Source organism: Tauraco erythrolophus, chromosome 1 (genome assembly GCF_009769465.1).
Source record: "Tauraco erythrolophus isolate bTauEry1 chromosome 1, bTauEry1.pri, whole genome shotgun sequence".
Lineage (NCBI taxonomy): Eukaryota > Metazoa > Chordata > Aves > Musophagiformes > Musophagidae > Tauraco > Tauraco erythrolophus.
The window spans coordinates 47,052,863-47,067,959 of record NC_141465.1 but is presented as its reverse complement, the minus strand read 5'-3'; the positions used below and the strand labels follow the sequence as shown (position 1 = coordinate 47,067,959).

Genomic DNA, 15,097 nt, shown 5'->3' with positions numbered 1-15,097 from the left:
TTGGCGTGTGTTTGAAGTCCCAACAAATTCTATGAGGCCCCATAAATCGAAACATTTGCAGATCTCAATGTTACCAGGACGTTTCTTGCCATTTTGCTTCCACTCTGCGTTGCGCTGACAGTAATCAAAACACCACCACCTCCAAAACCCCAACAAAAAAAAGTGCGTGGGTTTCATCTTGAGCTTCAGAACAAAAAAAATGTTGCTCTAAAAAGTTTGAATCTGAACTGGCTTGCTGCTTCTTACATGCACACAAAACAACACAGGTTTTTTTTGTTTGTTTTTTTTTTGTGAGCTGAGCAGAAGCTGGGATTTTGCACCAAGGCAGGCTTGGACACCTGCATGACCTGACTGTTTTAGCTCAGTGAACTGTGTAGTGACTACGTAGTGTCTTGAGACCTGAGCCCTGCCTTGCTGAACAGCTTTTCAGGAGCGATAGAAAATTGCCAAGGACCAAAATGTCTTCAGTGTAGTCAGGTCGAGAGCTTCTAGGGTGAGAGAATTACCACTGAGACATAAAAATATCATACGAAGAGTTATTCTAGGTGAATGAAGAAGAGTTACTGGATGCTAGAAATAGTACCATAAAGTCTGTAAAAGTTATCACATTTCTTGCTAGAATTTTTGATGTTATTTGGAGAAGTCTCAAAACACATGGTCGTTTAGCCAAAAAATCTGCAGTATCCACATATTCCGTGTTACTCGACATGTGGATTTATGCCACAATAACTATGATGCATGATCATTTGATTAGATACTCAAAGGTTATTAATTCTCTGGCTTGTCAGACTGATCTCTCCCTTACCAGTCTCACCTGCAATAGCTGGTGGGGATGCAGTCACAAAATGAAGCTGAAAATACTACAATTATTTTTTCCCATGAAAGGTAGATCAGAACTTGATTTGTTTTCTTGTGCAGCTATTCAACTAAAGGTAAACAGTGCATAATTTCTGGAATGCTAATTACAATCTGCTTGATATGTATTGCTACTGAATTCCTCAGGCAATTAATTCCATCATGGCAACAGTGGAGAGCCTCCCTTCAGGTGTCTGGCTCCAACCGTACACATTCCTGCAGTGCTAGGTTCAGTGGCCGTTGCTGTACAGCACTCAAGAACATTCATTGCAAGAGATTTTCTTTTCTTTGCTTCTTATGTAGGCACCGTTAGATGCTAGAGAAGCTGGATGCTATTCTTGCTGTTCTTTAAAAAATGGCAGAGATCAGGGCACGCAAGAACAGCAAGCTAGAACAGCAAGGCTTAGCTTGCAGCTGAGGTCAGCAACACATTGCAGAGACTGGTAAACATTAATCATCATTTCTGGACTGTGGTCTCAGGTAACTCTCTGTTTAGGACAGTGTTCCACAAAATCTGTGGTGTGTTTTTTACAGCTGCTGCCATCTTAAGCAAGATAAATCAATCCGTAGATCCATGTGAGAACTTCTATCGATTCGCCTGTGACGGCTGGATATATAATCACCCTATTCCTGAAGACATGTCAAACTACGGTGTTTATCCTTGGCTGCGGCACAATGTGGACCTCAAACTAAAGGGTAAGTATGTCATTTCTGAAAGTGATTGGTTAGCTTTTCAATGTAGGTAGTTAACTGGCTGATTTTGAAATGAATAAAGACTCCATACTCCTTTCTGATCATCCAACAGCCCAACTTAATGTTTTCTTTTAAGTGTGTTTTTGTGTGGTTTTTATTGAAAATAACATTGACAGATAATGAATTATAACAGAAACAGAATTTGGAAGGAAGAACACAACTGCTGACAACTCTACAAGTTAAGAATGGGGGGACAAAAGGATACTCCTTATACCAGGGGGCAGGATTTGAACTCTCTCCCCTTTACAGTAGACAGGTAGAGCGAGCGCAGGAGCACAGCACACGCAATTAAGAATGTCCCACATCCAGGCAAACATCAGCCTAGGGCAGCACTCTCTCTCTAACAGTGGCCTGTAGCAGGAAAAGAATGTAATAAGGCAAAAACAAAGTGATATTTTACAGCATTCTTACCTAGCTCTTGGCAGGAGGCAATTTACAGACATCCAGAGATGGAGGTTGTTTGGGAATTGCGTTTCCTTCGTGTTGCCGTTCAAGCTGCTGTTGAAGTACCTGAGCTATCATCAGTGAAACAGAAGGCTACTCAAGAACGTGTATCTGGAGGAAAAAATAGCCCCTGGGTGGAAATGTGTAGGAAGAGAGGTATTTTAATCTACATGTGGCTTGACTTTGTGCTATACTCTGCAGCAAAGCCACCTCATCAGGAAGCTGTGCAGACCAACTGGGGAGAAAGGGTGATGGTTATTGTTAGGTAGGAAAACTCTGCCAGATTCTTATAATCTTTGCTAAAAGTACGCCATGCAAAAGAAGGGAGATGTGCAAGATTTGTTATTGTTGCTGGTGTGCTTGAGCGTTGCACACCTTGAGCACTTCATTGACCTATTAGTTGACATAAGACCCTGCTTTGAGCTCACCACAGAACAGAGGTCAGTTTTAGATGATGTGCTTAAATATAACATTTATTTTTCTCTTAGATTTTGTACATATGTGCATGTGTAGGCATCAAAGCCTTTCTCTGTTTGCTTTCTTCAGTCATATTGTATTCAATTTTCACATCATCAAGTGTTTTAAAACTTGCATTCTGTTTCAGAATGAGTTTGAAATTTCAGCATAGGATATGATGTGGTGACTGCTGTTTTAAGTCTGCTGAGGATGTCACAACCAAAGGAAAAAATATTACCGGAGCCTGTTTTAAGTTATACTTTGCATTCAAATTGTTCTGCTGCCAGAATTGGGCTGTATTAGATAACTGTACATCCTGCATGAGCCGCAGCCACAAAGAAGCCAGTCCTAATTGAATATAGAGTAGCAAGCTGTGACTCTCATCCTTAATTTCCTCTTTTTACGGATCCTGATCAAGGACATCATGCTAAGCCACGTTTTTATATCGTTTTTTTACTGCTGTCTCTTTAGAAGTTGCTAATCCCTAGTTAGGAAAATACAAGACAAAGAAAGAAACATCTAAGTGAGAAGTATTTGCTTAATGGAAACTCCATATCAAAAAAGGAGTGTAATGAAGTGCCTGATAATGACTTCAATAGGAGGCCTAATCTATTCCTCAGCATGGTACAGGGACAAAGATGTGAAATGTTGGGTGGTGAAGAGGAGTTGATTTAATATAAATTTGTCATCTCCTTAACTTTTTACCTAATAAGATTTCCAAAATATATTCTTGCTAATTAAAAAAAGAAAAGGAAAAGAAAAAAGAAGTGGTGGATGTCAGTGTTGGTAGCTGAAATAACAAGGTGTAACTTCAACCTCTATCTATGTTTGTCTTCAAACTTGAGTTCCTTCAATAAGTTAGGTTGATACTCTGAGTTATTTATTTGTGGATGACCGCAACCTTGCTATCAAAAGTTTTAGCAAGATGAAAAACTCGTGCATTGAGAAACATATATAAGGCTGACCAGACCTTAATCTCTCCTTCCTAAAGAACTCTTAGTGGAACTTTGTGCTTCATTGTAAATGTCCCTGCTTGACACTCAGTAGATTAAAAAAGCCCCAGCCTTTAAAGAGCTGATTGTTATGCAAGTTCTATGTATTGAAATATTTATCATATCAAAGAAAACTATTAATCTTAAAGCGATAACATGGCTTGGCCAGAAAGCCACATTTTTCATATTTGATATTCTTTGATGGCGTGATAGAGATAAAAATATTTATTCAGGCACTATATTAAAAAATAATGCTACTTAGAATAAATTATTTGAACATCTGATCTGTTTTCTGGTCCCTGAATGTTCCTGAGCCCTAGTGCAAAGACCTGTGTATGACTTCAATTACACAAGGATATCTTCAGTCTTCTGGAAGCTTCATGTTTTTGTTCAGGGGCAATTGCTATGGAAGACAACCTTCCAATTGATAATGGGTAGCAATTATAAGAATTAGTTTTGCCTTACCAAAAAGTGGTAGGTGTAGCTATATAGTGTACTGAACCCTGCATTAAATATTCTTTGGTTTGAGACCAAAGCTGCTTTTTGTTTTCTTTTTCTTTTTTTTTTTGAGGTTGCAGACTCCCAAGAGCATACTACTTTGCAGATGTCAGCTTCAAGAAAGGGTAGAACATCTTCTGTATTAGTGAAGATTATTGAGGCTTTGATGGGGAATTCCAAAGAGAGGAATGGCAATGGGTCAATGGAAAATAGTCAAGAAATACTGAGTGGTAGACTTTTTTTTTTCCTGCATATCTCTGGTTGATTGAAGGAACAGGACAAGAAATGCTCATTTTAAGGTGGTTCTAGATTTGTAAAACTTAATGTGATAGTTAAAAATCCTTTTTTTATAAGATTTGGGTTTATAATGGGGTAGGAAAGAAAAAAATATATTTTTAAAATATGTGTATATATAATGCTCCCATGGCTTTCTCTAGCTGTCTTAGGATGGATTCAAATTAAAGTTACATCATCATTTCCCCTTTGATTTCTTTTCCATCCTTTGTTTGAGATTCACTTAGATTTCTTTTCCTGCTTTCAGAGGAATTCACAAACCACATGTGTAACTCACTTTGATCTCCTGGCTAAAGAAAATGGATAACATCTTGGCCTGGTGAAAGCAGTGGCAGGTCTTTCCTTGGATGTCAGCAACAGCAGGATTTCATGTGTTGTGGAGGCATGTACAGAAGACAATTGTAGATAGCCAGTGATATGTTAAAGGCAGAGACTTGTGGTTTTGGTTACGACCCAGATCCAGGTAATGGACATCTAATATTTAGGTTAAAATTTCTTGGTTCCTTATAGAACTGTCTTGAGGAGGACGGAGGTACTCCTGCTTCCAGTTAACTATTCCTGACTGAACCAGGCTGTGCCTGACTTGACGCTGGCTTTTCATTTGCAGATATGCTGCAGGCATGATAAAAGGTGTGTCTCATTGGTTAAGAACAACCACTTTTAGTGCTGATGGGCCTCTGAGGAAGCCTTGGAGTCCTTCAAAATGGAAAAAATGGATTGACTGTGGCACCTATTGTACGAACAAAAGCTATCTCAAACTGCAACTGTTTTGGCCTTATGTCAGGTCAAGATTGCAATGTCTCCATGAGTTAATAAATGCTTTTCACTTACCATAAAATTTCCTGCGAAGCTATTTGTGTTCCTGCCGAATTTTTCCATTTTGATTGGTGGCCTTAATTAAGAGTTTAGGAGCACTATTGTCTTACCATTGAAATGCAAATGGCTTTTTGTGAATAATTCAGAACTGGAAGTGTGAGGCAAGTATATCAGTGCCTGTTACCTGTGGTGGCTGGTTTATTGTGATCCAAGCAGTTTCTTTTCCTTTCTCTGAAGTCTGCAGAACATTGATATACAGCTGTTGTTTTTTTCTTCCTCTCCCCCCGCCCCCTCCCCAAGTGACCATGCAGGAAGCAATAAATTTAAAAAAATACCCGAAACCTACGCAAACATCCCTAAATCTCAGCATTGCAAAGGAGCTGATTTAAATTATGTGAATCATTTGTGAACATGTCTTCCAGACCTTTTAAATTTAATTTATGTCTGCGGAAACCAGTTTACAGATTAAGTTTCTATACTGATCCTGGCCCAGTGAGAGACTTACTTCAGACTAATTTGCTGCGCTAAGCTTTCTAGCGTGGCTGTTTTCTGAATGCCAGTCAATTTGAAGAGAGGAATTTCGAAAGTGGCAAGGACAAAGAAATGGAGGCCTATTAGGAGGATATAACGTGTGGGGTTTTAAAGAACATGAGACAGACAGCAAACAAAATAACTTGACAGTGTAAGGAACTTTTCCCAAGATAATCTGCAATGGTTTTCTTTAGAAAATAAATTCTTTTTAAAGTAAAACCAGACAGGTAAATATCTCTCAATCTGGAAATTTATCCTGTTTGACCATAGGATAGTCCTTTCAGACAAATCCCAGAAGTTGGTGTTGAGCGGCTGCTGTCGGTATTAAGCGGCTGCTGTCCTGCTCAGAGGAGGCTGTGCCACAGGGCTCCTTAGGGCTGGTTTATCTTCTCTCACCGTTCAACAGGTGCTCAGTTGGGACCATGAGGATGGTTTGGATGTGGCCCATGAAATTTGTAATGTAGCTGTTGACACTTATCCCTAGATTTCTGTTTTAGCTGACTTGTCTTTACTAGAAGTAACTAAAAAACAACCTCAGAGAGTATTTATGTTGTTGTCTCCAATATCTTCTTGTGGGATAGCTGCTCCTGGATAACAAGATAGCAGCAAAGAGCAACAACACTTAACGCTGTTTTGCTGGTTTTTTTCTAATACAAATGTATCTCTTCTCAATGGTGGAGACATTTTTCTTTTTTTTTCAGTGGATCAGATCTTTCTTATAATGACTTACTCATCTAAATGTAAGAAAAAACATGTGGCATAAGTCAGGTAAATCTCTCTGGGCAGCAAGTTAATAGCTTTTTGGTAAAATGAAGTACCTGAGTCAGGTGGAGAAGCCAGAACTTTTTCCAGCCTTTGCGGCTGCTTGAAACAAAAGTTGTATTTATAATGGGTGATTTTGGGAAACCATGAGTATAGAAAGGAGGCAATTTTGGTTCCTAAATGAGGTTATAAGGCAGCTCAGTGACTGAGCCACAGGATTCCCACAGCATTTCCCTGGTAGGGAGACCAGAGCTGCATCCTCCTGTGAGCCCTGCGCCATGCTGCTGTTCTGCATGCCACATGATATTCCCCCTGTGTTTACACTGAACCTCTGTTTTGGATGTTGCCTGCAGGAGGATGATAACGTTTATATCTGCAGATACTGAATTTCAAAATTACTATGTGGCTGTGCTTTGGACTGGTAATTTTATAGAAAAAGGATTCGTACCTTGGAAGGCATAGCAATTCATGACATCTGATTTCCCCTTTTCTGACTTGCAAAATTATGCAAGTACGTGTTGAAAATATTAATATAATGAAGTAAAGCTTAATGCTGCCATTTAGTATGGAGCTCTACCTATATCGTAATGATTGGGGATCTTGCAATCTTCTGGTTTAAATGCAGTCTAAACTTTTGTGCCTAATGTTTTTATTACAGCATAATACTTGGAGGCTAGAGAGGCAAAGTAGGGGAGGGGGGAATACTGCTCAAAATGTTAAGATTTATTATTGATGTTAGATTTATGAACAGAGGCTCTCGCATCCTCGTAAGCTGATTTTGGTTTTCTTACCGTTTGTGCACGGTTATGTTAGCTGACTTTTGGAGGAACTCACATGCTGTGCTTATCTTCTCATATACAAACTCAGAGAATTTACAAAATACTAGAACTGTAGAAACAAACAATATTGTCATTTAGGAAATGTACTGTGTGTTATGGCATTGAGCAACATTAGGAAGTGTTTATGTAAGCACAGCTGTTTGAATGCCATTTCCCTGAGAACTTCCATATTGCCAAAATGGATATTCAAGAAAAGGATTGAGGAATTTCTTCTTTGGGGGTGGGAGGCAACCTTAAAATGTCAATATATCAGTTGGGTTAATTTGTATAAATACAATATCTTCTCATGAAGTTGGTGTTTGGGAACATTTGTTTGATTTACTTGATTTATGTTCCTCAGGAATTGGAACCTATATGAATTGATTAATTATTAAATCTTCATGAATTCCTGTGGACGTGCATATTAATTATGTCCTCATTAATGCAAAATTAATTCATAATGATTAAATCTTCTGTCAATGTCAGAGGAGTTAATAAGGATGGGCTGGTTATTTTCAAGAGTCACTAGTCTAAACATGGCGAGGTGGATGCTGCCATCAAGAAATAGGCTAATGGACATAGTTGTTTCAAATATGAAACACATTTTCCTGAATTGATTAATATTGTGTTGATCATAATTAAATGCCTTTTAAAAACCCAACAAAACAACCAACCAACCCTCCCCCCCCCCAACCCCACAAAATAAAACAATGGGTGCGGGAGAGGCAGTTTATTAAACCAAGGCAGGCCTGGATTAAGGCATCAGCTCCACAAAGACAATTCTGAGGAATGAGCTCATGCAGCTGCAGAATACACTGGCAGATTTAAAAAAAAAAAAAAAAAAAAGTTAAAAGTTTAAAAATATGGAAAATATTATATTTAAGGCATATCTGAGGTTCTGTAAGTCGACACAAGGCCTTCTGAAAGGGACCGATAGTCCCATTCATTGGTATCCTGGATGCCTCTGCCTTCCAAAGAGATGGGAATATACAATCTGGCAGGTGGTAGGACAATCTGAGTTGTGTCTAGTACTCAGCATTATTTCATATTCCTGTGTAAACAAGGAGTTTACCTCTATGAAAATTGTTTGGAGGGATTATTTCAAGTCTATGCACTCCAGTGAGATGATTCTGGTGACCTGATTATTTGCAATGGGGAACCAAGAGAAAAAAGGTAATAAAGTAGTAGAAGGCTGATAAAGGGGGGAATGTAAAATACGTGAAAGTGGAAATAGTATATGCTTTCATAAAATTTAAAAACTACATTATAAGCACTAGAAAACTGTATTGACTTGCTATTTTGTTTTATTTTAGACTTACAAGGAAAAGCTTTATTAAGGCAAAGATAGTGTTAAGCATACAGAAAAAGATTTTTTTCAAGCCTTTGATGCTAGTTTGTTTTTCCATATGTATGTATTTAGCAAACCATTGAGAAATCTGGACCATACTGCATTAGAAATTCAAAATAGGTCTTTGTAAAATGCATTTAAGTAATTTTTCTAGTGCATTAGGCTCTAACTGCTTCCCTTCCAGTCCTCTGAAATTAAGCAATATTTACAGTCACCAAGAAAAAAAAGGAAGAGCAGCCTTTGTCAGTAAGGTGCTGGTATTGTTAAATATTATTTAACTACAGTGGTGAGCAAATTTTTCATTTTTTATCTTGTGAAGGAGTGAAAATTACATCTTTAAAGAGAGTATTTTCTTATTCTGGAATCAAACTTTTATTTAAAAACCAATCATTGTAATTTTGCTTCTTGTAAACAGTCTGGTGGGGATGAGAACTCCAGACTGCATGTGTCAGACTGTGCACCAGACACCTGAACTGGCAAGAAGCACTGCAGAACAATTAGCAGAACAGGTAGTTTACAAAACTAAACAAATTTAGGTTAGTTTATATTTTAGAGAAGCCTCCAAAACTAAATATTCCTATCAGTTGTTAATAGAGGAAATGGGTTATACTGTACTCTAAAGTCGTACAGCAGGAGAAATTCTCAGAAGAACTTGTGGTTTAAAGGCATAAAGGAATTTAATCAGGCCTTGAAATTATGTATTTGAAGCTGGATTACACTGGTGTCAGAAAAGTAGGCTTCTGGACCCTCCACTGAGGTTTGTCTCTGTGGTGTTTTCCAGGCAGATGAGAACTTGCTCTTCTCTTCTGCTGAAACTTCTAGATGCAAAGCTTCTCTGAAATGGAAACTAGGCAGGTGCATTAGTGTGGGCATTTGACCTGTGCTGATAAACCTGCTAAGAGGGATAAAGTTGTTCTGAAATGTTAAGTGTTGTGTCCTCTGCAGCAGGAGATGTCCATGTCTTTTCCATAGAGTGCTCTGAGAGAGCAGATTTGACTCCAAGAATAATCTTGGCTTGACTATACTTGTCTTGATCCCTAGAACTATGTACAGCTTTGAAATATTTCAGTCAAGTCTGTCACTTCCTTTTAGTACACATATATATATGTAAAAATATAAAAAATGTTCTTCACCCTCCTCTCTCTACCTGTCTTCTGCTATGAGAGTCAGGTTTCCAAACTGATGAGAACAACAAATATATATATATCAGATTTTCTTCTTTGATGATCTTGTAACCTGGACTGTTTGTGTTGCAGTCTATTAAACTCGTATTTTCACATAGCAAGACAGGGAAGCTTCCATTGGTCAAGCGATCACAACAATCTTGTGTGATAATTTGATAACCTATAATCTTAGGTGCTGTGGGCAGTGCTTTTATTTTGAGGTAGAACATTGTGCCCCTTGTAGGCCTTCATCCATAAACCTTACCACTGCCAGCTCTCCTTCACTTAACTTCGGGCTCTGAAAAAAAGGAATTGGAAACCAGATACTCTAAATGAACATCAGCTGACCCCAAACTATTCTGAAATAATCGCTCTTGGAACATGTAGGCTCACATTACTGTAATTAAGACTGTACATTTGTCTAGCTGTGATTTCCGTAACAGCAGTGTGGTTCTGAAGTTTTTTCGTGTGCCCTTTGGCATCTGGCCAAATCATTGCTTCATGAACTATACTGAACTTGACTTCTTCAATCCACTGAACTGCGAGTTTGAAGAAAGGGCAGTGCCTTTAGGCCACAGTTTAAGTCCTTAAATATCCTTAGTGGCACAAGTACAGTTGGCTACTTGGGTTTTAGGGGTTATGGTTGCTTTTCAAGAACTCTTTTGTCGTAGCACTTTAGTGTGAAAAAAATACAGGATTTAAGGGCTAGACATTCTTAATGAGGACTAGATTAACCACAGTTATCTTATGGCTCAGGGACCTCAGGGAACAATGTTCTGCACACAAGTGGTGTGTGTTTGGTTTGATTGCCAAATCAAATTTGTTTTGGTTTTTCTCTGCTTTTAAGTGGAAATTCCTCACAGGACATCCTTAAAACAACCTGCTGCTGGCATCAGAGGATGGCTTGCAAATAGTTAACTTGGATTTTGCTTCTTTACAGAGGTAGCACACAATAGTGCTAACCTGGGAAGGAAGCAAAGCTTGTGACTGATAGCTGGAGATGGGTGAATAGCTCTTTTAACTTTTCTTCTCATCAGTTTAGAAACCTGACCCCTATAGCTGTAGAGCAGCATATAGGGGAGGGTGAAGAACAGTGTCTTTATTGCTCAAGAATTGAAAGAGAAATTCACCTTCTCTGTCGTCAGGTGTCTGCAAAGAAACTCGCTTTCCACATGAGAGTTCTTGCATTTTAGTACGAGAAACTGAAGCTCATAAACATACATATGGAGCAAATATCTGGTTGCTAGCTACTGCTACCCAAACCAAAGGGAGAGCGTGCTGTTACGTGAGGCTTTGACAGGGCTTTACTGTGGACATAGTTGACAAGAGAGCATCTTCTGCCTTTGGCTCAGTGAATGAGTAGGCTTGAGTTTCTGAGAAGCCCTTGGGCTGCTTTCTGGATCTGCTCCTGAAAACAATGCGTTACAAATTTCTTTCAATTGTAGTACTGAGCATCATCCGGGCAATGCTGAGCGACTCCCACTGTCACTGACATGAAAGGGACGGAGGGGTATTCATCAGCTCCAGAGGATCAAGCTCTTTGAGTGTTTGGATCAAGTTCAGCAAGCTTTGTGCTCACAAAGGAGCACTATTCCAATCAGTAGGACTCTGATATGAGTTAGATAAGGTGGAATTAATCCTCTGTGGCTCACTTTCTTTATTTGCAACAATGGGTAATGGCTGTATCTCCTTAGTCCCACGTGTCTAACAGTGCTTTGAGATCCTTATCCTAAATGTACAGATGGCAATGCCAGGAGTAACCATTAGATTATCTCATATGACCTTTCTTATATCACAGACAATTACATTACCCATGTAAGGCAGCTTAATAGCTTGCACTGGGATAAAACATAATTCACATTGGGCTAAAGCTTATCTTCCAAAAAAGCATCAAGTCCTGAAGATGCTAAGGGGCAGAGAAGCCACTGTCTCCTCTGTTTGCTTGGCTCCAGCGGTTAATCACTGACGTTACTGAATTTTCTTCATCTTCCAACTGTTGGCTTTCTTTGTGCCTTTTTTAAATAGACTAAAGACCTCTGGTGCCAAGCATTTTCTAATAGTGAAGAACTTTCATACTGTAATCCCATCACCCTTCTTTCACCTTTTGTGAAACAAATCATGGTCCCTCACAGCATGCTTTTTTTTCCCCTGCTTCTATCTCTCAAACCACTCCACCCAAAGAAAAACCCAAATGGTTGTGATATCTTTCTGTACCTGGCCCAGCTGTCCAACATTGTTTTTAAAATACAGACAGCCAAAGGACAAGTAGCATTCCGTCTGTCTCACCAGCCTGTGTGCAACAATAAGACCATCTCTCCACTTTGATACTTGTCTGGTTTTGCAGTCCAAGACCACTGTTTGCTCTAGCATTGCCCTGGGAGTTCATGCTGAATTACTTCTCTGCTTCTAGCTTTTTGCTCCTCCAGGGTTACAACTTTCCAGGAAATGGGATGTCCTCTTGGGGTTCTCGTAGAGCTCTTTTTTGTTTAAAGTCCAAGCATATTTCCCCTGGGATATTTGCACATGCAGTTGTTTTTCTTCAAGATACAAAGCGTTATATTTCAAATCATCATCAGGTATCGCTGTGCGAACACTTCCTTTTGCACTTTCCACATACATTTATAAAAGGATGAGGACAAAGATGAATGGAAAAAGAAATGCTGCTATCTTTACTAGCACAATGTATTCTCCATATCTAGGGTTGGAAAGTGCAGAGAAAACTTATATTATTCTCTCTAGAACAAGAAATAAGCTTAGATAATCAGATAACGTCTCTCAGGAATGCAACTCAACTGCATATGTAGAAAACTCATAGAACGCACAGGATATATACAATCTGCAGATCAAGACACTGATAAATCGAATCAATATTCCTAATCGGACTAAATGGTATGCCTCTTTCTTTTCCCTGCAAATCTGGCTGTACAATCCCTTTTTCACGCACTCCAAGTCAGAAGAGGGAAAGGTACAGCGGTTCTCAGTGCCATAAATAAAATGCGGCGGTTGAAAACCAAAGTGAAGCTGTGCAAGACAGTAGGCTGGAAAATCAGCAAGGGCTGGAAATGGAAAGTAAGATTAGAGGTAACGCTTAGCCACAAGACTATCCTTAGCAGCTTTAGAATAGTGTGCAGTTAAACAAACACACACACAGACTAGCAAAGCTTACTTTGTCAAGTGCCTTGCTCTCACTCTTAACAGCAGATGATTGCTGTTTACTGGAGGGTAGGGAACCACAGGAAGCTGGCCTTTTTTAGCCCTCTTGCCTTGGAAAAGCACTGTCTGAAGGCAACTCAATATAAACCTCCTTCCGTTCCTTCCCAGCCCCAGCTCCCCACATCCCCCCCAGCTGTGGCTTTCTTTCCTTGCCTGTCTATCTGAGCATCTACAATTCAGACACCTGAGTATCATTCCCAGCTTTTGTTGGTGATGCTGAGTCTTTGTGTTTTGTGCAAGAGCCAGGGAGAGCGGTGAGGCAAACTTGCCTGACCCAGCCTGTCAGAAGTACAAGAACTTTGATTTGCAATGGGAACCTTCCTGCCATCAGCCCCTTGGTAGAAGAAAATGAATGATGAAGCAATTTGCAACCTCAGAAAGTTTAGGATGTCATGAACACCTTTAGCCAGTTTTTGACTGTGCAAGTGGTAGTTGCTTGATGAGATGATTTATGTTATTTCAGCGCTGCAGAGCAGAATTACCAATAGGTTTTGACACTTGCCATAAGTAAGTTTTATGTGAAGGGAAGCATAAATCTTGCATCTGGGCATCCTGTGCATACGGAAACATGGACAATGAGGTGCTGAGATAAGTAGCGCAGGCTAAGATCCCTTTTATCCCAAAGAAAATGTCTTTGGAATTAATTTGAAAGTGAAGGAAGTAGGTGATGTGACTGAGGAACTGCTGCTCTGCTAGAACAGCCATTCAAAGGTGTAGTTTATATTTGGCTGGGGCAACATCATCACAGACTTCATGTTCAAGGTGACTTAAGCTATACTGGATCGCTTTGCTTGTCCTATTGATTTTTTTTGGCTATGATATTCTGCTTTGCATTTGTGACAGGCTAGTGTTACAAGTCAGTAGCATCAGTAAGTTGTTAAATTGTGGTTGAAGTTAATAATAATCCTGTGCTCTTTCAGGGAGTTGTAAATCAGCTTAGATTGTGGGTTTTTTTTAATCTCTTCAGCTAGACTGCGATTCTCTCTCTAGCACTGTAATATTTAACTGGGAGCTAACAAATGAACTGTTATTTCAAAGCTTTTTTTTAATATCATTGGAGTGCTGCGTGTGTTCTAGTCTGTTCAAATCCATTTGTTCCTAAAAATTCTTGTTTAAAAGCGAAGCTAAAGGATGCTGATTGAAGCTGGATAAAATTTCTTTCATGACCGGTGAATCTGGTGAAGGATATATTTTTTTTGTCTATTGAAACTGTCTATAGACTCAAGTTGGATTCAGTTAATGTCTGGGGTCCTAAAATGGAATATTATGTTAGGAAGTTACAGCTTTTCATTTTGAAATAAGAAAACTGAGGGTGTTGGGGTTTTTTTTTAAAAAAAAAGGGGGGAAAAAAAAACAGTGTAAGACGGCCATGTCCTTCTTAGTGCTGAGCGAACTGCTTTAGTCAAAACACTGGTAACCTTGATCTCCCCAACTTGACCACAGTTTTTAATTCCAGCCACTGGACTTCAGGAAAAACTATTAGCCTCAACTTCTCAGTGGATTTGCATGAATACACACAATCCCCTAGTAAGGGGTGAGAGCAGGTGTTTGGAAAGGCCGAGCAGGGAACTCAACAGCAGGTCTGTAGGTATTTCATCAGACTGAACATGAACTGATCTGGAGCGGTCTTTCACTTCTTATCCCTTGGAGAAGAACTCCTAAGTTTTGCTTTTGTTCTGATGTCCAAAGAGGAAATATCTGAAGCCGTTAAAATTTTTCAAAGTGGAAAGACAGTCTTCCCAGCCAGCTATAGTTAAGAGCTGAATTTTGGCAGAGGTACTGGATTTGCTCTCTATGGGTCACCGGCTGGCATTTTCCTCAGTGTAGACAAGAGCCTGAAATGTCACGTCGCGCATCAAGAGATGGAGCGCGATTCAGAAAGTGCCCCTCTGTGCTGGTGAGAGCACAGGATAGCCCTTAGGCAGGTCTGTTCAACTTGCAGAGGTCCCCAGAGAGCATGGACTCTGTGGCCTTCAAAAAGCTGCACTGCAGAGCTCAGGCTGCACCGACCCGTGCAACTAGATGTGCTCAGTGCAGGATAGGGGGCTGTCACAGCCTGCTGCTGAAGCCAGGCTACTCACAGTACCCGACACTGCTGATTTAAAGATAGCTTGATGGGTCTCCATTGATTTCAGTCACAGTAGTGACTTTCAT

General features: G+C 39.6%; 1 protein-coding gene across 1 annotated transcript in view; it reads left to right on the top strand.

The window, feature by feature from the left end:
- The window catches only part of PHEX (phosphate regulating endopeptidase X-linked), a 104,223-nt gene that overhangs the window by 5,126 nt on the left and 84,000 nt on the right, over nucleotides 1-15,097 (top strand). The window contains 1 exon segment of the mRNA XM_086608931.1: nucleotides 1,390-1,551. Within this exon segment, the coding sequence (XP_086465057.1) occupies nucleotides 1,390-1,551 (162 nt within the window).